The sequence below is a fragment of the Herpailurus yagouaroundi genome, unplaced genomic scaffold (assembly GCF_014898765.1).
Source record: "Herpailurus yagouaroundi ecotype Mexico unplaced genomic scaffold, PumYag 162, whole genome shotgun sequence".
Classification (NCBI taxonomy): domain Eukaryota; kingdom Metazoa; phylum Chordata; class Mammalia; order Carnivora; family Felidae; genus Herpailurus; species Herpailurus yagouaroundi.
In genome coordinates, this window is record NW_024412403.1 from 40,516,626 (window position 1) to 40,543,877 (window position 27,252).

Consider the following 27,252-nt stretch of genomic DNA (forward strand, 5'->3'; position numbering starts at 1 on the left):
CCAGAGATTCCTTTAGTTGCTTCTTGCTGACTTCAAAATAAAATTCTCAGATGTAAATCAAAAACAATTTTCAAGTCATGCCCCTTTATCTTGCCAGTGAGCAGAGGTAAAAGGACGGTCTCCACAAGTTGAATAGGTACTAAATGGAAGAATTGAGACTCTAATTGAAGTCTTGACATTTGCTTTATTTCTTCAGAGATGATATTTCATTTTTTGTCCTTAAATTTAATATAACCTTTTCCAAATTTACTTTTTGAGCTAACACAAAAAATCAAATTGTCAAATCATGCTCATACCAACCAGAGAGCTTTATTAATATTGTCAAGGATACAAGCAATTAAGATGCACATGTGAAACAGGGAGAGGGCTGGGACATCTCAGATTATTCCCCAGATCTTTTTTTCCCATATCAGACATAAGCTCTTTGACCCAGAATAATAGATGATGTGGCTAATGAGGTTTGCATATCATCTCATGTTGAAGGAAACATTTAGGTTATGAAACATCTTAAATTTATCCCTCAGATGGTTATCTGTCTTAGCTGATATTTCCTAGGAAGTCATCGCACATAAACTCCTACATTGTAGGTTTGTTTACTATAGCAATCCTAAACCAAGGACATTCTGCTAACAACATTCCATAGACAAGGACACTCTTACTGGCAAATATTAGTCTGTTTACCAGGAGTACAATTAGCAGCGTACTTACAAGGAGATAGACTTTATTACCTGTCTTTTTTTCCTTTGGGGGCATCCCCCAGTGATCAGGAGAATGATTATGGTCCATCTGCTTTAATTCTTTCCCTCCTAAGCATTTTCCACTCATGCACACAACAGAAGGACTTAATCTTCCTTGAATATATCCCTATTGTCTTCCACCAAGTCTTTGCTCATCCTATTCCACCTGTTTGATCAAATGCTTTGCAGCCTTCAAGGACCACCTCACATGTTACTTCCTCCCAGTTGGATGTAATCTCTTCCCTTTTTATAATCATTTTATCTTAGTTACCACAATCTGATTTTTTCTTTTCTATTTTAAGTGTAAACTACTTAAGGTCTTCATTTTTCTCCCTTTATCCATTAATTGTATTTGTACATGCTAGGCCCTTTGATCCAGGGATAATAAGGCATAATCCTAACATGATACCTTCTGTACAGAAGGCTTTCCATAAATAGTTTGGGAAGAGAAGGGAGGAAGAGAGGGATATAGCAGTAATAATCTTTGCACGGTTAAATTGGACATCATTCTTTACACAAGTTTAATAAAATATTGAACCTTAGATTTTGTTAGAATATTCTACCTACATGTTGAATATAAATTTAAGTTGAAAAATAATTATAGGTATAAACAGAGCAAATTGTCTCCCAAATATTTATAAGATACTTGATTCCTAAATATTCTTCCATGGTCAGATTTAACAGCTACTAGCTCAATGAATACAATTTGTGGAATCATATTTTAAAACTTTAGGGGTGCCTGGGTGGCTAATTCGGTTGATCATCTGACTCTTGATTTCGGCTCAGGTCATGATTTCATGGTTTGTGACATCAAGCCCCATTTCGGGCTCTTTGCGGACAGCATGGAGCCTGCTTGGAATTCTCTCTCCCCCTCTCTTTCTGCCCCTCCATAACTTTCTCTCACTCAAAAAAAAAAACAAAAACAAAAACACTTTAAGCCTTTAGCTGTGAATTTCATATAGTTGTTGTTTATTAAATACACATTTAAAAAAATCAGGGTAGACTTGTTTTATTATAGGAAAATTTGTGTTGCAACGAAAATTACTCCAGATTTAGTAACTCAAAAATGTATAAGTGAACTTCACGAACATTTAAAAAGGACTTCTGTAGTTTGTTGGTTAAGTTTGCCCTTGTGTAATATACAAATATTACACCTGGACCACCTTCTAAAACTGTAAATCTAACTTGAAATCGGTTTGAAAGTAATTGCTTTATTTCTCCCGTTCCCCCCAAGTCAATGACACACTTGATGACATCTTTGATGGCTCTGATGATGAAGAAGAAAGCCAAGATATTGTGAATCAAGTTCTTGATGAAATCGGAATTGAAATCTCTGGAAAGGTATGAATGTCTTCTTCTCTCAGTTAGAAATCGTTTCTACCACTTTTGTCACTGTAAGCTACCTTTCCTGTCAGATGCGTGATTTTGTATTTGTTTGAATGTAAAGTAAACATCTTTGAAGCACATCCTTTGTGTCCTTGCCCCACATTTGGTAATGCACATTTTTTCCCCTTTACCTTTAATATAGATGGCCAAAGCTCCATCAGCTGCTCGAAGCTTACCATCTGCCTCTACTTCAAAGGCTACGATCTCCGATGAAGAGATTGAACGGCAACTCAAAGCTTTAGGAGTAGATTAGTCAGAAAAACTATGATATTTTGCTTACTTACAATTATTTAGTATAAATCAGGCACAGTGCAGATTTCCTTTTACAAAACACATTTATTTGCAAAAATGAAGACCACGAGCAAACAGTTGTTTCCTAACCTATGGCTATTTTGAATCTTTTACCAAAGAATGACAAGGATGCAAAAATGGGAACAGTTGGATTTTAATGAGAACTATTTAGGAGCGAGGATGTGTAAAAAGTTGACTTCTTTTTTGCATGGCATAGAGAAATTATATTCATTACGTAGTGTTTACGTTCTATGTGTTTTTACACGGAATACAAAAATCTTGTTAAATGCCACTAGGCACCAACTAAAGAGACTTGTAAAAAATATTAAAAATATATCATTAATTCTGTATCTGTTGCTTGTCCTTTGTGAGTGATATGTGTTAGGACCATAGGCGGTTCAGCTGCCAAATTATTTTTAAATGAGCCAAAAGAAGAGTGCTATATAAACATTTGTCTTAAAAACTGTCATGGGTTTTTCCTTTTTCCTTTTTTTTTTCCTTTGGGAGAACATTCTAGTTGGTAAGTTTATTACCTTTCAAAATGTGCTTGGCACCTGCCTTAAATAGAACAAATATATTGTGCACATCTTTAAATTATTTTAACTGACAGAAAAAATTACATTTTAAATTAATATTGAGGCCTCTTAGAAAAATTATCCGGTTCTCTTTTGTAAAAGCTTATAAAAATGAAAATAATTAGCAAAAACAGACACTGAATTAATAACATTTTATAGTAATAAAACTACATTTTGGTCTTTCTTCCAAGAACTGAGAAAATTTTCCCCATGTGAGATACTATTTAATATGTTTAATTTTGATCTTTATTGTGTATATTGAACACTCTAAATGGAAGCCATCTTTAGTTTAAGACTACTATGACAATACTTAACCTAAATTTTAAAATAAAAATTAGCATTTTTTCCTTGGTAAATAAACTACAACTTTGTCAGAAATTATTTCCTAAATGTGTATTAATGTATTAGCAGTATTTTTTAAGGTGAAGTTGCTATGGTATTTAATGTATGTATAGAAAGTGAGGAAAAAGTAAAGTGGCAGATTAGAGAATTTAGGATTAGGTTAGTTTGAAAAAGTTCTGTTGTAATATATGGGTTCTAGCACATCCCACCATAAACATTGGAGGAGAGATCAGTTAGGTGTGACCAGATCAACATCTGATGATGGACATTTTGGTCTAATGTTGACAAGGTAAATCCATTTTAGGGCTAGTATCCATATGGCATATGGATTGGTGGGACGAATGAAAAGTTAAACTATTTAATTTATAATTCATGAAGCATTGTATGATGTTCATAGATAAGGTTGCATTGTTTACAGTATTAGTTTCCCTGAACATTGATGGGTCAAAACATTTTACTGGATTATGGAATGTTAACCCAGAATTTGTTTTGATTCTTGGATGTACATAATAATGCCAACTAACTTTATTTACTTTCTTGTTTACATGCGGGGGGGCTTTTGTTTTTAAAAATTATTTTGTTAAAAAGATTCCAATAAAGATTTATTGCTATTATGCTTTTTTCCCCTTTTACTCTGTTTTTGGCTTCTGCTAAAGTTAACATTTTTATGCATATCTGGTAATTTTTCAAAAGAATGATTTTTATTATTTTTCTGGAAGGAAAATAGGTAACTCTGCTTCTTAAATTTTAACAAATGTCTTTCCTAAGAATTAGCAGTTGGTACAGGATTGATGTTTGTGAATGGAATAAGTCTAAGAATTGGTTTCACGTGTAATTCATCTGATGATTCCTTTTCTAGAACTTGTAGGGGATAAACATTTTTAAATACTATTTTTAAGCAGATAAGTCTTAGTGATTTCCTTTATTTTCAGGCAAAGCTGGATACTACGGAAGGCTTTGGGACTCAAAGTAGAAGAGCCATTCTGATTTGGTTATATTTATAAAATGCTCTTGTAGCAATTTTCACAATCGTTGTAAAATTATGTTACACTATCCTTGACTAAAAATGAAACTTACTCTCCACACTTAAGATTCGGAAACAAGGATTCTTATACATTGAGTTTAATGAAAATAGAGTTGATCTTTCAACAATGTGGGTATTGGGGCAGTGACCTATGCAGTCACAAGTCTGCATATATCTTTTGCCCCCCCCCCCCAAAACTTTACTAATAGCCAGTAGCCTTACCAATAACATATCAACACACATTTTGTATGTTAACTGTATTATATATTGTATCCTATAGAGTAAGTTTAGGGACAATAAAATGTTAAGAAAATGATAAGAGAAAATACATTTATGGTACTGTACTGTATTTATTGAAAAAAATCCACATATAAATATGTGGACCCTGCACAGGGTAAACCCATGTTGTTCAATGGTCAACTGTATTTTTTGTTTGTTTCCCTAATTTCTCTTTTTTCGGTGAAAGGATTACTTTAACAACTGTATTCAGACAAGAGGTTGCCAATAGAGAATGGAAAAGTATAGCAATACCTGTTTTACCAAGAAGGATGCAGTCCAATGTCACATTCTGTTGGGATGTAAAAGTCACGGGTGGAAGAGATCTCAGAATACCAGAGAAGTAGAATGTGGTTAGAAAATAAAATCATTTGTCAGGTGACTGTGTTGCATAGATTATATTCCATGCTTGGAGAGGAGTACCTGGCTAAGGCAGGGGCCAGTGGAAAGGGGTTCAAGATTGTGTCTCTGTAGACACAGGGAATCTGGCAGCCTTGGGCTTTATTCAACCTGCACAGTGATGTATATTCTATTACTTGCATCTGATTGCCTTTAGGAGAAAAGTGCATTTTCCCCTCAGCCACAAGTACATTCCTTACTACCCAGTGGCCACACTTCTAGCCTGATCCCTGTGGACCTAATTTAAATATGTGCACTCTTATTTTTTTTGTGCACTCCTATTTTAGATACTCTTACGTTAAAACTAGGTGTGTGTCCAGATCTGAAGAGAGACTGATAATAACTTTCTCCTTTGATTACCATTATTCTGCAGGAATAGGTTTTTTGCAGCTGTAGAAAAACAGATCAACTTTCCAATTTCCTCTCTGTAGAAATTGAGTCTCCCATAAAGGGACTTGACACCATTCTTCTAAACTTAGTTCCTTTGAGTCAACTGGATTGAATTTACCTTAGAGGAAGCCTGATGAATGTGACGGCTGATACAAGGGACTCTAACTGTTGGGACAACACACAACACACACTCCCCTTCCCCCACCCCCATCTCCCCCAGAAGTTGAGAGCGGGTGCACAAAGACACATTGCTCCCATCCCCAAAACACTGAAAATATTTTTTACTAGATCAATTTTTCCACCATTAGAGATGGAAGGGTCAATGGATGAATGTCAACCATCTGTGCAAGATAAAATTGAATGTACCAATTGGTATAAGTGACAGATCTTTCCATTTTAATGGACTATTCTGAATTCCTAAAGATTTACCACTGAAGAGTTCACAAGAACTTTAGATGGAAAGACTATTGCTAAAGTCAGGTTTTGCCATTTATTCCTGAAAGTATGAACACATAGATAACTGCATAGCAAATTACATTTGTCATTTATTTAATTGCAGTTTAGGATTCTAAATAGCATTAACCATTTTCTATTTTTATAAAAAGATCAATCTATATTAAAATATCTCTTTATATATATATTTTTTTTAACGTTTATTTTTGAGACAGGGAGAGACAGAGCATGAACAGGGGAGGGTCAGAGAGAGAGGGAGACACAGAATCCGAAACAGGCTCCAGGCTCTGAGCTGTCAGCACAGAGCCCAACGCGGGGCTCGAACTCACGGAGTGCGAGATCATGACCTGAGCCAAAGTCAGATGCTTAACCGACTGAGCCACCCAGGTGCCCCTAAAATATCTCAATGTAGTTAGAATAGTCTCAAAAACTTTTTAATACAAATAAATTAATTCTAAATACTAATGCATTTATAACTAATGTGAATAACTATAGATTTGTTATTTTGATATTAAGTATTGATTCAAAATAACTCCTTTGGGGCGCCTGGGTGGCGCAGTCGGTTAAGCGTCCGACTTCAACCAGGTCACCATCTCGCGGTCCGTGAGTTCGAGCCCCGCGTCAGGCTCTGGGCTGATGGCTCAGAGGCTGGAGCCTGTTTCCGATTCTGTGTCTCCCTCTCTCTGTGCCCCTCCCCCATTCATGCTCTGTCTCTCTCTGTCCCAAAAATAAATAAACGTTGAAAAAAAATTTTTTTTAAAAAAACAAAATAACTCCTTTTAGGGAGAAAAATTATTTCCCAATGCTAGCTGTATCTAAACCTGAATGACTTTATGGATGAATGTCTGATATCATATATATGTGAGGATGATATAAGCATTTATACATGCTTATTTTTGTTGTATAAAGTCAGATGAAACATTTTCAGATTTATATTTAAAGTGCAAAAAAGTCACTATTCTAGATTTATATTGCATTATTTTTTTTTCTATTTGCAACTTTCAGACATGCATATATGCATTTTTGTGTATGTATCTAGTATATATGTATGTATATATATCCTATTCCTGCCTTTTACAAACTCAAGAATCCCTTCCCAATTAACGTATGTGGTAAGCAGGTGAATTATACAGAGAAGAACTTAAATATCTACATGGCTCAATAATATGGAATTTACTCTTGAAAAATAAAAGTCCTTGTATGTATATTTTGTTCAACACCTCCTGGGTGCTAGATGTGTACTTAAGCATAGATGATTAAGCCACTGAAAACAATCTCTTTTTGTTAATATATCAAAGTTTCTAGCAATCCAATTAATGGTGATTATGTGTGCATAAACATATATGATCTATAGAGATTATGAAATAATGTGTGATCTTTATTAGTATCACTAAAAGCAGACTGGACAGTGTAATTTATTAAGCATTCTAAATCATTAATAAAATTTGGTCTAATTGTTTCCATTTTTGTTATATAAAATAAACATTGCCAGCAGATTTATATTTTCAATGCAAAAAAAAAATCACTTAGATTGCTATTATGTTACCATTTGCTTCTATTTGCAAGTTTCAAAGAAGTGCATTCTTATAAATTAAATATGTTCCTTAGATATAAATCGCTAAATTAAAATACTTGATTGTCAAACTTTTTCATCAATAACAAATCATATTCTAGCCAATTAAAACAAAGTGATAGTCTTTTTGATAGGATCCTGATGATTTTCTGGGTTGTGAGACTTAAATAGTGTTATTAAATTACGCACCCTTCAAGTTTGTAGCAATTGTTAACAGCACACTCCTTCATTGGTAATATCACAACAGCACATTTCTTCATTTAACGAAGCTCGCGTGCCCACTACAAGCACTTTCCTAGGCACTGGACAAACAACAGTAAACAAGCCAGACATCATTCCTGCACTGTTGCAGCTTACAAAATAGTTTGGGTTCAGAATCCATAAAGCCTATTTTCTATAAATAAACATCAAAAAAGCTAAATCTTTGGGAAGAATAAAAAGATCAAAAGTGTCGCTTCTAATTAAGATTTATTCCTAAATGCACTAATAAAATTCTAACGCACCTCCAGCTCTTAAGTGCAAACAATTTAGTTCAAACCAACTATTAGTGCTGATGGTAAACAGGACATTGGTCACAATTTTCTAATTGTATTTTCTATGGTGATATTCTTTATTTAGCAATATGACTGAAATATTAAAAAGCTAATAAACAGCCTTGGGAAAAGGAATCTTGAAAGACCCATGTGCACACTCCTTGTGTGCGTGTGTAGATAAAGAGGGAGTGAGAAAGACTTTGAAAGAATTATTGTTTTATTCCTATTGGTATCTTTGGCTTAAAGATGTACAGTTTGGCTTCTGAGAATATTTTAAAGAAAATAAGTCACCAATATTTAAATTGTATTAATTTTTTAAAGTAGAAAAGTGTCTGCAAAAGTTGTTGATATAAAATATTTGAAGCCAACCAAATAACTAATTTCTATTTTTGTTGGGGAAGAGAAAGGAAAGAAAAACAGAAAAATTGGATGTTACACAATAGTAAATTTTATCTGCATTCAAGGTGCTCCTTAGAAATAGTAAATAAACTCTGATTCAGACTTGTTTTCACCCTTTTTTCTCTCTGCCTTCTATTGCAAAACCAAACTCTTACTACTTCTTTCTCAAGATTCAGTTCTTCAGCCATTCGCATGATCTCTTGAGAGGAAGGTTTATTCTGTTCTCCAAAGTGTCTCTCCAGAGCATCTTTAGCAGCGATACTGAGTAGGGAGGGGTATAGAGAAGGGTGAGATTAAGGTGTTTTAATGATGTTTTGGCAGATCAAAATTCAATAATGTTGCATTTCATAAATATCAACATGGAAATATTTAAAGACTCTGAAAACATTTCCAAAGCTTCAACAAAGATAAGTGTGTAGCCTGTAGAACATTTAGATGCTTGTGTTACACAGGGTACCGTAAGCAGAGTCACAGGAAGAAATAAGGGAATTTAGAGTTTCTATGTTTATCCAACTTTGTGCCACTAGAGGGCACTGACTTCCTGAAAAGGAAATGAACACTTCTGTGGGCATTTCTAAATGTCCCTCAGAAATCATTTAAGTTATTTATAATAGGTGAGATGTTTAGTGAATAACTCATCGACCAAAACAAAATGTATATTTTAGCATTTCCTCTGTAATTTTCACACAAATTACCAAAAGATGAGCCAACAGTCTTTCTAGCTTGAAATGCAAGGAATCATGTTGGACTTTAAGAGACTGAAATACTGATTGCTACTTTTGCTATTTTTAATAACATAGATACCATATTGCCAGAGCAAGACATATCTGAAAGGACAGCAGAAATAAACACTTTGTATAAGTAATTAATTCTTGTTTTAGCCAAAAACCTGTGGAGTGAGTGTTCTTGAATCAAATAACATACTTTTCCATCAAATGTTAAAAAATTACTAGCTCTAGGTTATTAAATTATGCTTTTCCACCAATCTTGTTTTTTCAATGGACTCTATTCACCATGCATTTGTGTTATGTTGCACCTATATTATCCTCAAATACTCTTCCATATATATATATACACACACACACTATATATATATATCTATATCTATATGAACATATACATAGATATACTATATATATGTATATATTCCATTTCCTCTATACCTTTTAATGTCTCAAAAGAATACCTTATAGTTGTTCTTCGCTTCCTTTTCCTTTCATTTGCTCCCACTTTTTCATTGTATAAAGCTGTAATGGGGAAAAGAGAAACAATTGCAAAAACAAAGTAGGTTTTAAAAAACTGTCAGATTTGAGTTTCAAGTTTTCTTTATAAAACAATGCAAAATAAAGTCTATACATTTTTGTTTTACAGTTTTGCATTCTGTGTTATTTTATAGTACAAGACCCAACACAAAAATGTTAAGGCAGAAATACTAACTCTGCAAAGACAAACGTCTATAAATGATGACCCTACCATAGTTTCCTTAGAACATTTTATTGAAATGCTCTCAAACTTTGCTCTTTATCCAGCTTTGATGGTAGTATGAGTAGGTAATTTTATTACATTAGCAATTGCTTACGTACTTATTTGGAAGACTGGTGTGTACAAATTCTCTGCCTACGGTAATATTAGGTTATAAAAATTCCTGTACTATCACTATGATATAGCACAGAGGCAAAAAATCTGGATGTGTTTAAAAAAAAAAAAAGTCATGTCACCACCTCGTGCCTGTGCCACGTTATCTAGAAACCTGTTCTACAGCTTATCTTCTCACTCGGTTTACCCTTCTCAGTAAACTTATTCCTATGCTTTCATTATCCTTCCTTTTTTTAGTATTATGAAACATTTTTTGTAATATGAAATTTATTGTCAAATTGGCTTCCATACAACACCCAGTGCTCATCCCAATAGGTGCCCTCCTCAATGCCCACCCCCCCCACCCACCTCCCCTCCCTCCCACCCCCCATCAACCCTCAGCTCATTCTCCTTTTTAAGAGTCTCTTATGCTTTGGCTCCCTCCCTCTCTAACCTTTTTTTTTTTGCCTTCCCCTCCCCCATGGTCTTCTGTTAAGTTTCTCAGGATCCACATAAGAGTGAAAACATATGGTATCTGTCTTTCCCTACCATTGTTTCTAGGTTAAAACATCACACATCCCTCAGAGATCTAACTTCAGTACCTCCGACTTGCTCTGCTTCCTCCAGCCATTTTGATAATATTGCTTTTAGTTTGCATGCATTTTTAAAGCTGAGCTGCAGGTTTTCAAATCGGCAGATAGTCGTTTGACTGAATTCTGAGCCATGCACAGCTGCCAGGGCTTCCCCAACATTGGTTTGGGTGTATCCTGTGAGAGGGCAATAAAGACCCATTAGCTCCAGCTGTTCAAGAAAGATTCCCTTTGGTCTTTCTTTTGGTCTTTAACTATGAAGTATTTCTTTTAAGCATATGCATTGGCAATTTAGAACTGTTTAGTAAGTTCCATGTAGAATTGTCAAGTACTTCAAAAAATACTCTTAGTTAATTTTTTCTAGAAGGCAAAGCAATTCAGACAGGAATGTCTGCCATTCACAGTACTTAGTGACATTGGATAGAGGTGTCAAACATTTTATAAGACACTAAAACATTTTTGCTGTCTTTATTAAATGTCTGATGATATATGCTAAAAAATACAGTGTATTAAATATGATGCATAAAATGTATGATATACCACAAATATTTTTATCTCAACTATAAAATTTTCAACTATATTGCTAAAGGGTACCAAGTAAAACTAAGAATTATGTTTACTTTCCCTAAAAACATGTTTATTACAAGACCGTGATCACCCAGTATTTTACGTGTATCTTCGAGGACATTTATTATATCATTTGGTAATGCTTCAGGCCAAAGATCCTCATCGATTGTCCCAAAACATTTTTAGAGTACAAGTTGATATCAACCATCAGCATTGAATTTGAAATATTAACAGCAATATAAATAGCTCATTGAAAATGGTTGTTGTAAAGATGCCTATTGCTGTGTTTATCATATATAGTCATTGCATATTAATTCAGGGCCTATAGCTATATATTTGTGTGCATAAAATGGTTACATACAATGCCCATCAATAAATATTACAAAATTACCTGTGGTTCATTCCACAGGTGCGGAGGGTGGAACTATCATTTTCAATCCATTTAAAAGATACACTACTTCATGAATTTAAATCAAGGTTAATTTTTATAGTTATTTTATGTTAAAAAACACTATTGAATAGAAAGCGTGCAAAGGCTATCTACAGTTCACAAAGAATTCCAAATGACTATAAAACACATGAAGTACCGCTTTTCAATCTTCACTCAAATTTAAAATGAAAGTACCATGAGGTACCACTTTGACCTATCTGATTTACCTGATTTGCAAAGACCCAAAAGATTAAACCACATTTTTCTTCAACAATTTTATTCTGTGTGCTGTCGGTCACTGTTCTAAGTGCCAAGGATATGCTTAAGGAAAAATAAAAATAAAAAATTCCTGCCTTCATAAAGATTATATTCTGAGCAGTTTGCCAAGAGACACTCGTGGTGGTAAAATTTGGTACAACCTCTATACAGACCAATTTGACAACATCTATCAAAATTACAAATACACGCACTTTAATTAAGAAATTGTGTTTTTAACATTTGTCCTACATATAAATTTATGTAGGTACAAAATGGCATTTATGATGTGAATCATCATAGGATTTTTTTAAAAATGAGTTTATTTTGAGAGAGAGACATAGTGTGGAAGCAGGGGAGGGGCAGAGAGAGAGAGAGAGGGAGAGAGAGAGAATCCCAAGTGGGCTCTGCACTGTCAGCATGGAGCCCAAAGTGGGGCTCAAACTCATGCACCGTGAGATTGTGACCGGAGTCAAAATCAAGAGTCGGATGCTCAACCAAATGAGCCACCCAGATGCCCCTGTAGGAGGACTGTTTAACAATGTAAGATTGGAGACAACCTGAATTTACCATCAATAGGGACTGATTAAATAATAAATTCATGTGACGGAATTTGATAGACCCATTAAAAAAAACTATTAGGAAAGCTCTCTAAAATAAACAGTTAAATAAAAAATATCTGGGGGCACCTGAGTGGTTCAGTTGGTTGAGCATCTGACTCTTGATTTTGGTTTAGATCATGATCTCATGGTTTATAGGTTCAAGTTCCATGTCAGGCTCTGCTGATCATGGAGCCTGCTCGGGATTCTCTGTCTCCCTCTTTGTCCAGCCCTCTTCTAAATAAATAAACATAAAAAATATTTTGAAAAAAGCTATATTGAAAGGTCTGTATAGTTGCTTATATGTACATAAGGTATCTCTGGAAGGATGCAAAGAAACCTGATAAACAGGAAAGACAAACAGAAAGGATATATTTCACTTACGCCCCTTATGCCTTCGAATCATATGAATGACTTATCTATTCCTAAGTTCAAATAAAATAGAAAAACAAGTACTTCAAGACAAATTTTGAGGTAGGTAAGTGGGAAAAAATAGCATTAACGTAAAAACCTATGTATTTAGGATATTAAGAATTAACAAGGAGATAAAGGTTTTTGTAGGATTTCCATAATTGGAGTAACATATCCACAGCAGAGATGTAGAATGAGAACTGTCTTAGACTTCTGAGTAGAGTATTAAGAGACTGAACAGTAATATAGTAAGGATTTGCAGACTAAGGTGTATGCCTGTTACTCTTAAAAAGTGCATACCTAACTTAATTCTTCTCACTTTAAATTCATTGGCAAACTTCTCAAGTTCTCGGATTTCCGGAGAATCCATGTCTATCGGCTCTTCAATCAGTTTACTTTTCCGCCTGAGTTCCTGCTTGAAATCAGTGACGGTGTGGTCTTCTGCCACAAGAGGCTGGTGCATGGGAGGAAAGCCATGACTCAAGGTGTGGTCAGGAAACTTGTAAAGACAAGGGGTTAAGCTACCTGTGAATAAACAAAGAGAAGAAAGGAAAGGGATTTGTGATTGTCCGCCATTTCTATACAAGCAAAAGTTTTGCACCTTTGAAACCATTATTTCCCTACAGCTGTCAAAATTAAAAAAAGATTTTTTTTTCATATTTATTTGAGAAAGAGAGGGGGAGGAGCAGAGAGAGAGAGGGAGACAGGGAATCCCAACCACCTCCATGCTGTCAGCCCAGAGCCCAACATAGGGCTTGATCTCAGAAACTGTGAGATCATGACCTGAGCGGAAATCGAGTTGGATGCTTAACTGACTGAGCCAACCAGGCGCCCCTAGCTATCACAGTTCTAAAAGGTTAAGTAACATTCAGCCTTCTAAAATAGCAGTCAGAGTAGCTTAGTAAAAATGATGTTTCTTTTCCACCTTCCCCAGAGCAGCAAAAACAAAAATAATGCCAAAGGAAAAAAGCAGGGAATTGCAAATAATTAAAATAGAAATAAACAAATACTCTCAGAAGTATGTTTCCCATTATTTCATTTTTCTCTTAAAAGACACCTGTTCCTGTGAATCTGAGGTTCAACTAAAACCGGAATGTAGATTTCAATCTCTGTTATTTTAATTCATTATGCAAATAATCTGTGATGTTTATTATAAACAAGGCATATGCTTAAAGTGCTGTGCTGGGAAGGTTTCTTAGTATTAGAAAATTAATTTTACAATATTAAGAAGCTCCCCTGTTTTATCAGTCAATGCTTAATTTCAAGGGAAAATAATCGTGTCTTTTTTTTTTTAATTTAACAAAGGCAGGTGAAAAGAAAATAATGAGAACATGAAATACATTAATATGGTTAAATAGATTCAAGGAGTGAAAGGAAAAAAGGTAATTTTTAAAGTTCTATTAAAAGGCAGCATCAAGATTTCTTGAAAAGTATACAATATAATGGAATCATTTCTTGATTATTATTGAAGAAGCAAAACTAATGACAAGGAAGGGTGCAATTCTAGATATGATAGGCAATCGCCCATAAATGATGAAGCATTAGATCAACTGATTGAGGTAAATAATAAATCACAAAAACACTAAAAGATGTAATTTTTTAAAAACTTCTTCCAGATCTCATTCTGTACTAGGAAAGGAGAGTCGCTCTCAGTTGGGGAGCATGGGTGGATGACAGGACAGCATCAGCCAAATTTCGACACATTTTATTTCTGTTTTCCTCATCAATACATTGTTTTTATTGGTAGAGATTTCACTTCAATTTATAGTTAATGACACTTGTATAAGCAAGACATTTTATACAAATAAAATACTTGGTAATTTATTTTTCTTATGAGTATAAATAAATATTTAAGCTAAAAATAAATTACTATAGAATGTATGCAATAATCATTCTTGGAAACACTGAAAAAATATATCAAGTTTATGCTACCTATTATTTTTCTATAAATACATTCACAAATCAAAGACATGAGTAATAATGTAATTTTCTAGAATATATAAATCTTATATTAATATATCAATATGTAATAACCAAAGAATAGTGTAAGTCAGCAAATGATCGACTTGCATTATTTATATGACAATATGTAATTATAAAGTGTGCCCCTTTCCATAGACTATGTCCTTTTTGGGAGCAAAGTAATATACAAGTGAGGAGTTAAACAAAAATAGCATAAAATAAATTTAGCTGCTGTGAAATATATTTGAAAGAAACTATTCCTGTCTAAAAAAATTGATGCTTCTTTTACAAACTCAAATTACCCAGTTTTACTTTTTAAAGTCAGTTAATTGTCCACTCTATGCTTTAGTGGGTGGTATATTGATCAGACAAGATAAAATTTTCAAAAGCAGTTCTATCAATTTTTAAAATGTTTATTAATTTCTTTTTTTTTAATGTTTATTTTTGAGAGAGAGAAAGAGACAGAGAGTGAGTGGTGGAGGGGCAGAGAGCTAGGGAGACACAGAATCTGAAGCAGCCTCCAGGCTCTGAGCGGTCAGAGGTTGATGTGGGGCTTTAACTCATGAACCATGAGATCATGACCTGAGCTGAAGTCGGACATGCAACTGACTGAGCCACCCAGGTGTCCCAATGTTTACTAATTTCTATTAGCTTTGCATTTCTGCTAGTTGAAGTAAAAGAAATTACATAAAAGGAACCCGATCACGTTTATTTTAGGATTTGCTTAATATTTATCTCAAGACTTTGCTTCCACTTAGGCTTTAAGAGTTGGTACTCAGATATATGAAAACAATCTTCACTTCTTGTATCATTCAGAAACACCAAATGTCACTCAAGACACTTAATGATGAAGTACTATGAGAAAGAGTAAAAGCAGCGAGAAAAAAATAAGCTGCTGAGGTTTTTTCTCTACCTTACTATTATTTTTTGTATTGAAGTATATTTGACACGCAACGTTACGTTGGTTCCGGTATACGCCATAGTGATTGGATGACTCTGTGTTTGCTGTGCTTGCTCTAAGTATAGCTACTGCCATCTGTCACCAGATGATGCTGTTACAATATCATTGACCACAGGGGCGCCTGGGTGGCTCAGTCGGTTGAGCGTCCGACTTCGGCTCAGGTCATGATCTCCCAGTCCGTGAGTTGGAGCCCCACGTCGGGCTCTGTGCTGACATCTCAGAGCCTGGAGCCTGCTTCAGATTCTGTGTCTCCCTCTCTCTCTGACCCTCCCCTGTTCATGCTCTCTGTCCCAAAAATAAACATTAAAAAAAAATTTAAGCAATATCATTGACCACATTCCTTGTGCTCTACCTTTCATCCCTGTGGCTTACTCATTCCATACCTGGAAGCCTGTATCTCCTACTCCCCCTCACCCATTTTGCCCATGTCTCTCCCTCTTTCCTTTGGCAACCATCAGTTTTTTCTTTGTATTTATGGGTCTGTTTCTGCTTTGTTTGTTCATTTGTTTTTTTAGATTCCACATATAAGTAAACTCATTTGGGATTTGTCTTTCTCTGACTTATTTCACTTAGCATAATACTCTCTAGCTCCATCCGTGACAAATGGACATCTCATTCTTTAAGGCAGAGTAATATCCCACTGTGTATATATATGTACCATCTGCTGTGTGATTTTACACATTTAATGTATTTTTTTAAATTTTTTTTAACGTTTTATTTATTTTTGAGACACTCTCTGTCAGCATGAACGGGGGAGGGGCAGAGAGAGAGGGAGACACAGAATCGGAAACAGGCTCCAGGCTCCGAGCCATCAGCCCAGAGCCCGACGCGGGGCTCGAACTCACGGACCGCGAGATCGTGACCTGGCTGAAGTCGGACGCTTAACCGACTGCGCCACCCAGGCGCCCCAACATTTAATGTATTTTAAAGCACTTCAGATAACTCATTTTACCTAAGTCAAATTTTTATTTTCCATAAATAATTTGTTACATATCTTTTATATGCTATGCCATAAGGTCTGAATTTATTAGCCTTTGTGGTCATCGTTTTTGATTTTTCTTGCTGACCATAGTCACACACTGCTACAAATCTACGTGATACTTTGTGCTGTGTCCATTTCACACTTGTCATCTTGTCTTTATATAAGTGAAATAGAAACAAATTTTATTCACAATTTAAAATTTAGAAAATTTAAGTAAAAGGAAGTTAAACAACCTCCATTGGATGCTACAATGAATCAACTATACAGCTAAAACCAGATCTAAAGTCCAATGAGCACTGTAATAAACCACACTGAAATAATTACCTCATTCAATTTTTAGGCAATCTGTACTCAGGTAAGCCAAATGTACTTTCCTTTAAAGACATCTGCAGTTTAAATATATTTGGCTACATTAAACATATACTTTCAGATGAAAATATTATAGTTTATTAAAATATTAGAAGAGAGCCACCTCTATTTCTGGAAAATTATAGAGGTAGTTTATACATTATAAATACCCTGGAAAGGGGTGCCTGGGTGGCTGAGTCCCTTAAGCATCTGACTCTTGATTTCGGCTCACGTCATGATCTCACAGTCCATGAGTTTGAACCCTGCATCTGACAGTTCATACCCTGCTTGGGATTCTCTCTCTGCCTCTCCCCTGCGTTCTCTCTCACCCTCTCTCTCAAAATAAATAAATAAACTTAAAAAATACTCTGGGGAAATCAACATTTAAAATATAAATTTGAACGTGAGTCCATGAAAAGTACACAGGAGATACTATGTTCAAAGGTTTGGCATCCAGAGCAAAGGAAAACACAATGTGTGATATGTTTGCATTTTTCATTAAGTGAATATATCCACAGTTATCTGCACAGACACATTTCTCCTGGAATTAACTTTAAACAGAAATTCATGACAGTCATAAGCAAAGGCAAAGTGCTGTGTGTCTCATATGATCCTATATTTGGGGGAGAGTGGACAGTGACTGGTAGGGTATGTATGGAAAGATATTAAATCTTTCTGAAGCACTGATTAAAAAGAAAAACAGGGGCGCCTGGGTGGCGCAGTCGGTTAAGCGTCCGACTTCAGCCAGGTCACGATCTATCTCGCGGTCCGTGAGTTCGAGCCCCGCGTCGGGCTCTGGGCTGATGGCTCAGAGCTTGGAGCGTGTTTCCGATTCTGTGTCTCCCTCTCTCTCTGCCCCTCCCCCGTTCATGCTCTGTCTCTCTCTGTCCCAAAAATAAATAAACGTTGAAAAAAAAATTAAAAAAAAAAAATAAAAACAAAAACAAAAACGGGGCACCTGGGTAGCTCAGTTGGTTAAGCGTCCGACTTTGGCTCAGGTCATGATCTCATGGTTCGTGGGTTTGGGCCCGTGTGAGGCTCTGTCCTGACAGCTCAGAGCCTGGAGCCTGCTTCGGATTTTGTCTCCTCTCTCTCTGCCCCTCCCCTGCTCATGCTCTGTCTCTCTCAAAAGTAAATAAATGTTAAAAAAGAGATGTCATAAAAAAATTTTAAAAAATGGGAAGAAGATAAAAGAAGCAATGAATCCTCTGTAGCCAGAGTCTCATAAACAATTTCCAAAACACGGATAAAGCAGGGTGAGCCTAGAGAAGCACACAGCTAAACCTCTTGGAAGTGTTTGCACCTTCTTTACAGTCTGAAGTATATTTTCTTTTTTTTTTTTTTTTAATGTTTATTTATTTTTTTGGGACAGAGAGAGACAGAGCATGAACGGGGGAGGGGCAGAGAGAGAGGGAGACACAGAATCAGAAACGGTCCAGGCTCTGAGCCATCAGCCCAGAGCCCGACGCGGGGCTCGAACTCACGGACCGCGAGATCGTGACCTGGCTGAAGTCGGACGCTCAACCGACTGCGCCACCCAGGCGCCCCTGAAGTATATTTTCATGTTGTAGATTAATCCACCCAAACCTTTCTTTTATTTGTGTTGAGAGAGGGAGAGGGCACGAGCAGGGAAGGGGAGGAGAGGGAGGGAGAGAGAGAATCTTGTACCATCAGTGCTCAGTCAGATGTGGGGCTTGAACTCACAGACTGTGAGATCAAGACCTGAGCAGAATGCTTAATGGACAGAGCCACCCAGGTGCTCCTCACAAAAGCTTTCCTAAATTGCCGGGTCATATATTTCCATGTGGCGGACGTGGGAGAAGAAAAGAGGTAAATCTTTTAAAGCTAGCAATGGGGAGGCCGAGGTGGCTGGTTCAACACACTATGGTATGGGGCGAATTGCTCTTCCAGAGCACGTGGCTCTGGATGCTGACAATGTCTCTGAGGGTCCGGACTTGAAGCCTTACAAGAACACACAGGGGAACCAGAGGGACACAGTAAAATTCACCATTTTGCTGGAGACATGCAAAGGAATGTGTATTTCAATGTTTTCATTCATTCATTTATTTATTTGTTTGTTTTTCTTCACACCTGACCAAGTGAGGCAAACCAGAAGTGTGAATTGTGATCTTTTCTATGCACAGTGAAAATCTTATCCATATACAGCAGGGATCCTCTGCATGGTTTTGTAATTTATTTGGAACATAGCCATGCCCATTTGTTTCCACGTGGCCTGGGAATGCTTTCCTGCTACAGTGATCAAATTGAGTAGTTGAGAGAATAAGAAAACTTAGGGAAAATGCCTCATGTTACTGCTACGAAACAGTTTTTTCTGATTCAGAGGTTAAAAAACAAACAAACAAACAAAAACCCCAAACCTTCAGAATTACTTCCTCCCTCAGAGTCAACACCACCAGAACAAGTTAGGGAGAAACAAAATAAAAAAGGAGAAGTAGAAAAAAGGAGGAGAAAGAAGGAAGAAGAGAAAGGAAGAGGAAGGAAGGAGTGGGGGAGGAATGAGGAACTGCACAGGGGGAGACAAAGGAGGAGAAGAGGAAAGAAAACAACTTCAGAATGAGAGCTGGGCTCCAAAGTTGACTATTTCTCTATGTCAACCATCAAACTGATTTCTGTTGTCTATTGCATACGAGCAGTTAGAGAGGGCATTTTCGGTCATAATTATCTTTTCTTATTCACTTATTATTAAAAAGAAACAAAACAAAACAACGCGGGTGCCTGGATGGTTCAGTCAGTTACACTTCCAACTTCAGCTCAGGTCATACTCACACAGTTCGTGGGTTCTAGCCCCGTGTCAGGCTTTGTGCTGACAGCTCAGAGCCTGGAGCCTGCTTTGGATTCTGCATCTCCCCCTCTCTCTGCCCCTCCCCCATTTTCTTTCTTTCTCAAAAGTAAACTTTAAAAAAAAATTCATCTTTCCAAACCTCAGCTATTTTATTTTTCTCTTGAAATTAATTTTTTTTAATGTTTTATTTATTTTTGAGACAGGGAGAGACAGAGCATGAACAGGGGAGGGTCAGAGAGAGGGAGACACAGAATCTGAAACAGGCTGCAGGCTCCGAGCTGTCAGCACAGAGCCCGACGCGGGGCTCGAACTCACGAACTGTGAGATCATGACCTGAGCCGAAGTCAGACGCCCAACCGACTGAGCCACCCAGGAGCCCCCCTCTTGAAATTAATTTTTTTTTTAATTTTTTTTTTCAACGTTTATTTATTTTTGGGACAGAGAGAGACAGAGCATGAACAGGGGAGGGGCAGAGAGAGAGGGAGACACAGAATCGGAAACAGGCTCCAGGTTCTGAGCCATCAGCCCAGAGCCTGACGCGGGGCTCGAACTCACGGACCGCGAGATAGATCGTGACCTGGCTGAAGTCGGACGCTTAATCGACTGCGCCACCCAGGCGCCCCTTGAAATTAATTTTTAAATGAGGACTCTCGTACCTCATTTTGGCTTGGCCGTTATACAATATGACCTTGCTGTGTTTAACACACATTACTATGCTGCTGATTTGCTCAGTTTACCCAGGATGGTGGGCAGAGCGGACAGCCCACTGAGCGTGCTGCCTAGCTTTCACCCCCCTTCAGAAACTGGAGAAGAGAAACAATTTCAAATACTCAAGAATTAGCATTTGAGGTCTTTTTGTTGTTCTTTTGTGTTGTGTTCATCTAGAAGAGACTTTGAAGAGCTTTTTTTAAATTTTTTAAATTGACATTGAAAAATTTTTTTTTATTTTAAATAAAGAGAGTAGGGGAGAGGGGCAGAGGAAGAGAGAGAGAATCTTAAGCAGGCTCCTTGATCGTGCAGAATCCCACATAGGGCTCAATCCCATGATTCTGGGATCATGACCGGAGCCAAAGTCAAGAGTTGGACGCTCAACCTACTGAGCCACCAGCCTCCCCTTAAAGAGCAATTTTAATTCACTGTTTCCTGTTATCCATGTTGTAGGCTTTTGAATAATCTAAATTCTCAGGGATGAAGGGACAGAAGAAGGCATTTAGCTGCAACAGTATCTAAAGAGAAGATCATGGGAAAGCCAGGTCAAGTTGGTACAAATTTGCCACAATTCAACCTCAATAAAGTTGTAGCTCTCACCACAACTCAGATAGGACGAGATTGAAACTCAGAGAGGCTAAGTGACTTGAACAGGTTTGTAATTAGTTCATGGTGTGGCTAATTCATCGTGCCCAATGAATCTTTCTCTTTGGTGTGCCCACATATGGATAAGGCATGGTGGATTCATTTCATAATTTAAAAAATCCTCCCTACTAACCTTAATAAATATTAGCTATAGCTCTTCCCTTCCAGTGGGTTATTAATTTAACAAAACATTCAAACTAAATGTAAGCATCAGAGTACGGGTATAAGAGTACCACAGTAAAATAAAGCAATTTCACATCCTTTGAAATATATGTCTTTCTCTAGATTCATTTCATATCGCATACATGACAATAAAACTGTCTTTATTGTAGATAATAAGACGCTTCTGTGGAGTGTGGGCAAGTGGCTGATTTGATGAATGCTCTGAGGCTTCTCAGAAAATTCCAATGACATAGCCAGGTTTCTCTGGTGTATTTTACATCTCTGCGCTCTTATTTTTGAATTCCTGCGTTTTATAACTCAATTTGTGTAGCTTCTCTGGGGATAAAGACAGAAGAGTTCGGATTCTCTGGGGTTTAATCTATGATGCAAAAACCAATACTAAATATATGTCAAAATAATGACATTCCAATAATAAAGCATATCACTCTCAAAAGATATTCAAATATAATCTCGATGCTTGCCACGGTGAGTTTTTCTTTCGGTGACTAAATATAAATAACTTTTAAGACTCTAGCGATACATTCAAGTCTTAGCATGACCATGTTGCTGTTCATGTCACTAATGCAGGCTTTGGATAATTTTAAAGGGCTTTTCTGGAAGCTCTCCTTTTCAACTGCAGTGAGGAAGAGGGTTTGCTGAGTGCCTGCTGAGGGGGCTTGTCAGTACAGCCCCTGCTGCCTGTGGACTCTCATTGTGAGCCTGGGCCTGGAAACTAGAAACGGGTTGGAATTCTCAGGCCAGCTGCAAACCCACTAGGGCAGTAGCCTCAAGGGGTAGGGAGGTGGTAGCAAAAACCATCTCAGTGTTTGGTCTGTGGTGAACCTCTATCCTCTGCCACCTGTTGCTAATTTTGAAGGCACCTCAAGTTGGACCTGGCTTTGTGGTCAGCAAGGCTGCTCCTCCAAGAGACAGTCGCCTACAGCCATGTGCTGGTCACATCTGGTCTTCAAGATCCCAATGTGGTGTGGGCCATACAAAGCATTCTGCCTACACCTCTAGTGGCTCAATGCACATTCTACTATGTTTATAATGAGAGTAGCTTATCATCAACAAGGGCTGTTCTCATTAACCATGAATACTAACTACTAAATATATGAATCATAAATAATCAGTCTTCCAAGGGGAAAAATATGGCCGTCCCCATTTCGTAATTACTAAAAAAAGATACTAGGACTTACAGGTCTTCATTAGTCTTCATCTTACCATAAAGGTGAGGATACTAGTTTATGTAGAATGCTAATTGACGGAATGTAAGTGGAGAACATTGTTTCTGGAATAGCTTTAAGTTTTAATGTTTTATTTAGTCTCAACATGAAAAAAATTGGAGAAATTAAATGTTGAACTAAAATACTTGTTAAATTTTATTTCAAATTTATAGTTGTAAATCCATGGGTTGGGCCCCCCCCCCCCCCACACACACACATCACTTATTAGGGCTGATAACAAGACACAGCAGTTAGAAAAGATTTCCTCAAGAGTGCTTGGGTGGCTCGGTCAGTTAAGTGTCTGACTCTTGATTTCTGCTTAGATCATGATCTCATTTTTCCTGAGATCAAGCTCCACATGGGGCTCGAGCTGACAGCATGGAGCCTGCTTGGGATTCTCTCTCTTCCTATCAAAATAAATAAACTTAAAAAAAGAAAAGATTTCCTTAATATAGGATTCATTTATCTAAAGCTTCTCCCTCAGTATCACACATACTCTCTATTTTCTCACATAGAACCTCAGTAGTTTATTGTCATCCATAAGGTTTCTCTCCCTGTAGTAACCAATATAAAAGGTCAAAGAATACCCAAAAAATATGTAGACAAAATTGTGTACTTTATTAAGCCCTTAAAATCTTTTGTCTGGCCATATCTTAAAATTAAGTCATAAGGTTTGTTATGAATAGATTAGGTCAGATTTTCCTGTTAAGAAATGTGTTATCAGTGCTTTCATACAAGCATCAATAAATAATTAACCTTGATCTAGTGATGCTTTTTTGTCCAGAGGAAAAACAAAAGTAACTTCAACTATTTCAATCTCATTTAAGACTAACAACAACTCAGAGCTGCCACAGCTTTAAACAACTGTCACTAACGCTGCCACGATTCACTCTTAGCTTTCAATGTCTTATTTACCTTCACGGGCCAAATGTCCAGAAGAAATACTGCAATGAGGGAGATGTTGTAGAAGTCTGTGCTGTCTGCTTCGGTAGCCACATGAGTTTATTAACACTTGAAATGTGGCTACTGCAACCGAAGAACTAAATTTTAAATTTGACCTTATTTTAGCTAGTTTATGTTTAAACTTAAATAAGCACGAGAGGCTAGTCACAACCATATTATAACTGGTGACATAAGTAACATCAATAACATCAAGTGACAATCTGCAGTTTGGCAGTAATGAATTAGAGTAAAATTCATACAAAGCAAACAAAAGAGTTAAGCACAGAAGTTCAGGGTTAGAATAAGGGCAATCAGGTGTAACCATTATGATCTCTGAAGGTATCACATATTAGGGAACATTTCAGTAAGTAGTGGTTTACCAGCAATTTCCAAGGCTAAGCGATAAGAATTTCATGACACATTCTGCTAAAGGTTCCCTCAGACCCTCCTGAAGCCAAGACTATGCTGTATGTTAACTAAGTTGAGAATAAAAAATAATAAATAAGATTCTCTCAGACCCAAGAAATCCACCTTAGTGTCCCCAGACTCAACCTCACAAATGCAGACAATTTTCTTACCTGCCATCACTCCATAGGTCGATGGCTGGTTTCCATAATGACAGGAAGGGACAGAATAATGAAGTCCTGTTGCTGTGTTTCCCAACGATGTCACCAGGAAATATGCACACAAACATTTAGGAGTTTGGATCAAAGACAAAATAGACGGGACTGGTAAGAAAATGTATGAGGATTCAAGACACAGTCATTTCATTGCAAAAAGACACATTTATGGGATTCTTAAAGTTATATGGCAATAATTTGTTTTCACTTGGGGGAAATTCCTGCTGAGGAGGCTAAAAGCAGAAATCAAATTTTGTCTTAGGTAACCAGATCATAAATTATCAATGTGGATGATAACAATCTTTAATTATGTTGTGCTCTATGAGGGGTGACTGACCGGTTTGGACATTGGCCAATTGGGAGTTGCAGAATTTTTGTAGGTTCCATCTCATATACACATTACAATAAACTGGAGGAATAATCTCGTAAAATTCTTGTATAATATGGTTGTATATAGTGGTCTTTCTCTAGAAGAATGGATACAGAAACCAACTCTTGAACAGTCATTATCTCTATTCTCCTAACAATTTCTTCCATCAAAGAGAAAATGGCCAAGCAACTGGTCTCTATTTGGATACAATCATAAAAACCCCACTAAATGCAGATGTTGATGAAAAATCCATGACAGTGGATGATGTCTTTATGTTGATGTTGAAATCAAGAAGTTTTCTGGATGCCCACAATCAATGCAAAAATTCTAATAATAAAGCTGGTCAAAAAAAATTGTTGAGTGACTTGAGATCTATAAAGTTTGAAAGCAACATATAAATATTACCTCATTCATAGTTTTACTTGTCTTGTGGAATCAATGTGTATTATGAAAATAAATTTGAATTGCTAAACTTTAATCAAGCTTTAAGCATGAATCACCAAGTTGACTAAAAGTATGGGTATTGATAATAAAACCACTTCTTATGTATTTCCTCATTTTTCCTTCATATCCTGAACATAGTGATAGGTTTGCATAAATATGATTATAAATTCTTGAATAAATATATCATTAAGTATAGAATAAGAATCCTTTGAAAATTCTGAGATACAATCTAGTGATTAGAGATATGAGGTCACTTCAGAAAGCAACATTTTATCTTACTATTGATAAATCTTCAAATTTTCATTTTAAAATTGACATGTAGAAAGAACTGAAGTAATTTTACATTATAATATTTTATATTATAATGATCAAATATAAAAATCTCACTATGCAATCCAAAATTAAACAAACATGAAACCCATGTTATATCCAATGCTCTTTTCATTATAGGCATTATTTCTACTTCCTTACCTAGTGTATTATAATTTGATCTGATGGAAAAATTGTAAAATCAAATGCTATAATCATGTATTTAAATATTATTTAAATATATACTTAGAATAGATATATCTATTATTTAAAATATATAATTAACTGTGATAAATGCTTACATTTAATTATAGCACATATTTTTGGTTAAAATATTTTATTATATTTTCCAAAAAATATGTTTGGGAGACTTCCATTATTGCCTTTTTATTTAAATTATGAGAATCTTTGGTAGATGAAAAAAAAAACCCCTCTACATTAATAATTTTACCACAATCCAGATACATACTCTCTAGATTTAAAAAAAATTCAGCTGCAGATTAATCCCAAACTTACTTATGAAAGAAATTTACTTAATTCAAAACTTTGTCCGCTTATAAATCTACTTTAAAAATTTGTTACTGCATAAAGAAAGGGTGCATTAGCAACACATACCTATTTGTATTTGAGACAATATATTCAAATTTTCAAGTTTAATTTTTACATAAGAAAGTTCTGTAAGAAAATATTAAAATTTCATTAGAGATTGAAGTCTCTTCAGAACTCAGTTTTGAGAGATATTAACTCAGTTTTATGGGTTCTAAATGTTACATGTGTCTTCTAGTTTTGATTTTTGAATTTTGAATTATGCTAAAAGTTTGTTAAAATCATTTAATTATTTTATTCTTTGAAATCCGTAGTTTTTGGTATTGGGAATCATTCAGTTGTGTTTACTGTGAGGTATATGGCTGTTTTTGGACATGGTAAAACCAAATACATCTTTAAGATAAAGATGTATTTAAACACTATTTAGGCTATTGCTTTAATTTGCTCTTGATCCATAAATGCTTACATAAAAATGCTTTTTGGATTAAAAACACCCAGACTCACTGTTACGTAGAAAATCCTCTTTATAATAAAACCAACAATTGAAATTACAACGCTTACTAATAGTTCTTTAACAGTTTCTTAGGTACTTTGGCTTTTTAAATGTACTTAATATTTAACTTAAATTAAAGGAGAAAATAAAAGAAGCGAGGAGATCCTAAGCTAACAAGATCCAAAGGATCCATCCTGAAATCTTTAGGCCCAGCCGCACGGAGACCCGGATGGGAGTCAGTACCTGTAGACATCACATTGGTGGCGTGGTTGGAGACCGGGAGGCACTCGGCAGCGCTGTGATGCATTATCAGAGGCAGAGTTGCAGAAGACTCGGAATTCAGAGGTATAAAGGTATCAGCCGAAGTAAAAGGTTGGCAACTCATTCCCACAAGAGAGTAGAAAAAGGAGGAGAACTGCTGCTCCCCAAATCAGAGTTTGATTATATTACTGTTTCAAAGGGCCGTTTCAAATCTCACTACCTGCATATATACATCAGGAAGGCTCTGAAGCAACCAGGAGGGCGCGTGCTGGTATTTATACTGCAGGGAAATCCCTTTCTACATGTTAATCGTCTTTTTCCCAGGGGTATTGCTTTATCAATCTGAACCATCTTCCTCCTCACCCACACATAATCCGTGCCCAAGAGGGAACCTGGTTCTGGGGTATAGATGGACGGAAAGGGAGAAATCTGAAACTTTGACAACTTCAGTAATTCAGACATTTTAGAAAGGAATCAAGAACTTCAAAAATAAGTGTCCCTCAAAGAAATAATCCTAAAGTGAATTGAAAAATACTAGGTGTCTTTTTGCTACTAATACAGTAACAAATGTTTATATGTGAGAGGTTTTTTTTTTTTTTTGATGACTTCTCACTATATCTTGAAAATAACATAAAAAATACATACTACAAAATTTTAAGAAACTA

The 27,252-nt window shown here is 36.1% G+C and overlaps 2 protein-coding genes across 2 annotated transcripts in view; one reads left to right on the forward strand and one right to left on the reverse strand.

The window, feature by feature from the left end:
* The window catches only part of CHMP2B (charged multivesicular body protein 2B), a 30,005-nt gene extending 26,060 nt beyond the window's left edge, over positions 1–3,945 (forward strand). The window contains exons 5-6 of the mRNA XM_040484227.1: positions 1,972–2,078; positions 2,266–3,945. Of these exons, the coding sequence (XP_040340161.1) occupies positions 1,972–2,078; positions 2,266–2,376 (218 nt within the window). The 3' untranslated portion in view covers positions 2,377–3,945. The remainder of the gene's footprint in view (positions 1–1,971; positions 2,079–2,265) is intronic.
* A 4,105-nt stretch (positions 3,946–8,050) lies between these two features.
* Positions 8,051–26,846, reverse strand: POU1F1 (POU class 1 homeobox 1). Its single transcript, XM_040484228.1, has 6 exons — positions 26,570–26,846; positions 24,123–24,194; positions 13,106–13,330; positions 10,556–10,720; positions 9,565–9,625; positions 8,051–8,639 (listed from the first exon to the last, which is right to left on the reverse strand). Exons 1-6 carry the CDS (start codon positions 26,709–26,711, stop codon positions 8,429–8,431), a joined length of 876 nt encoding a protein of 291 aa, XP_040340162.1. The 5' UTR covers positions 26,712–26,846; the 3' UTR covers positions 8,051–8,428.
* Between the last annotated feature and the right edge of the window lie 406 nt (positions 26,847–27,252).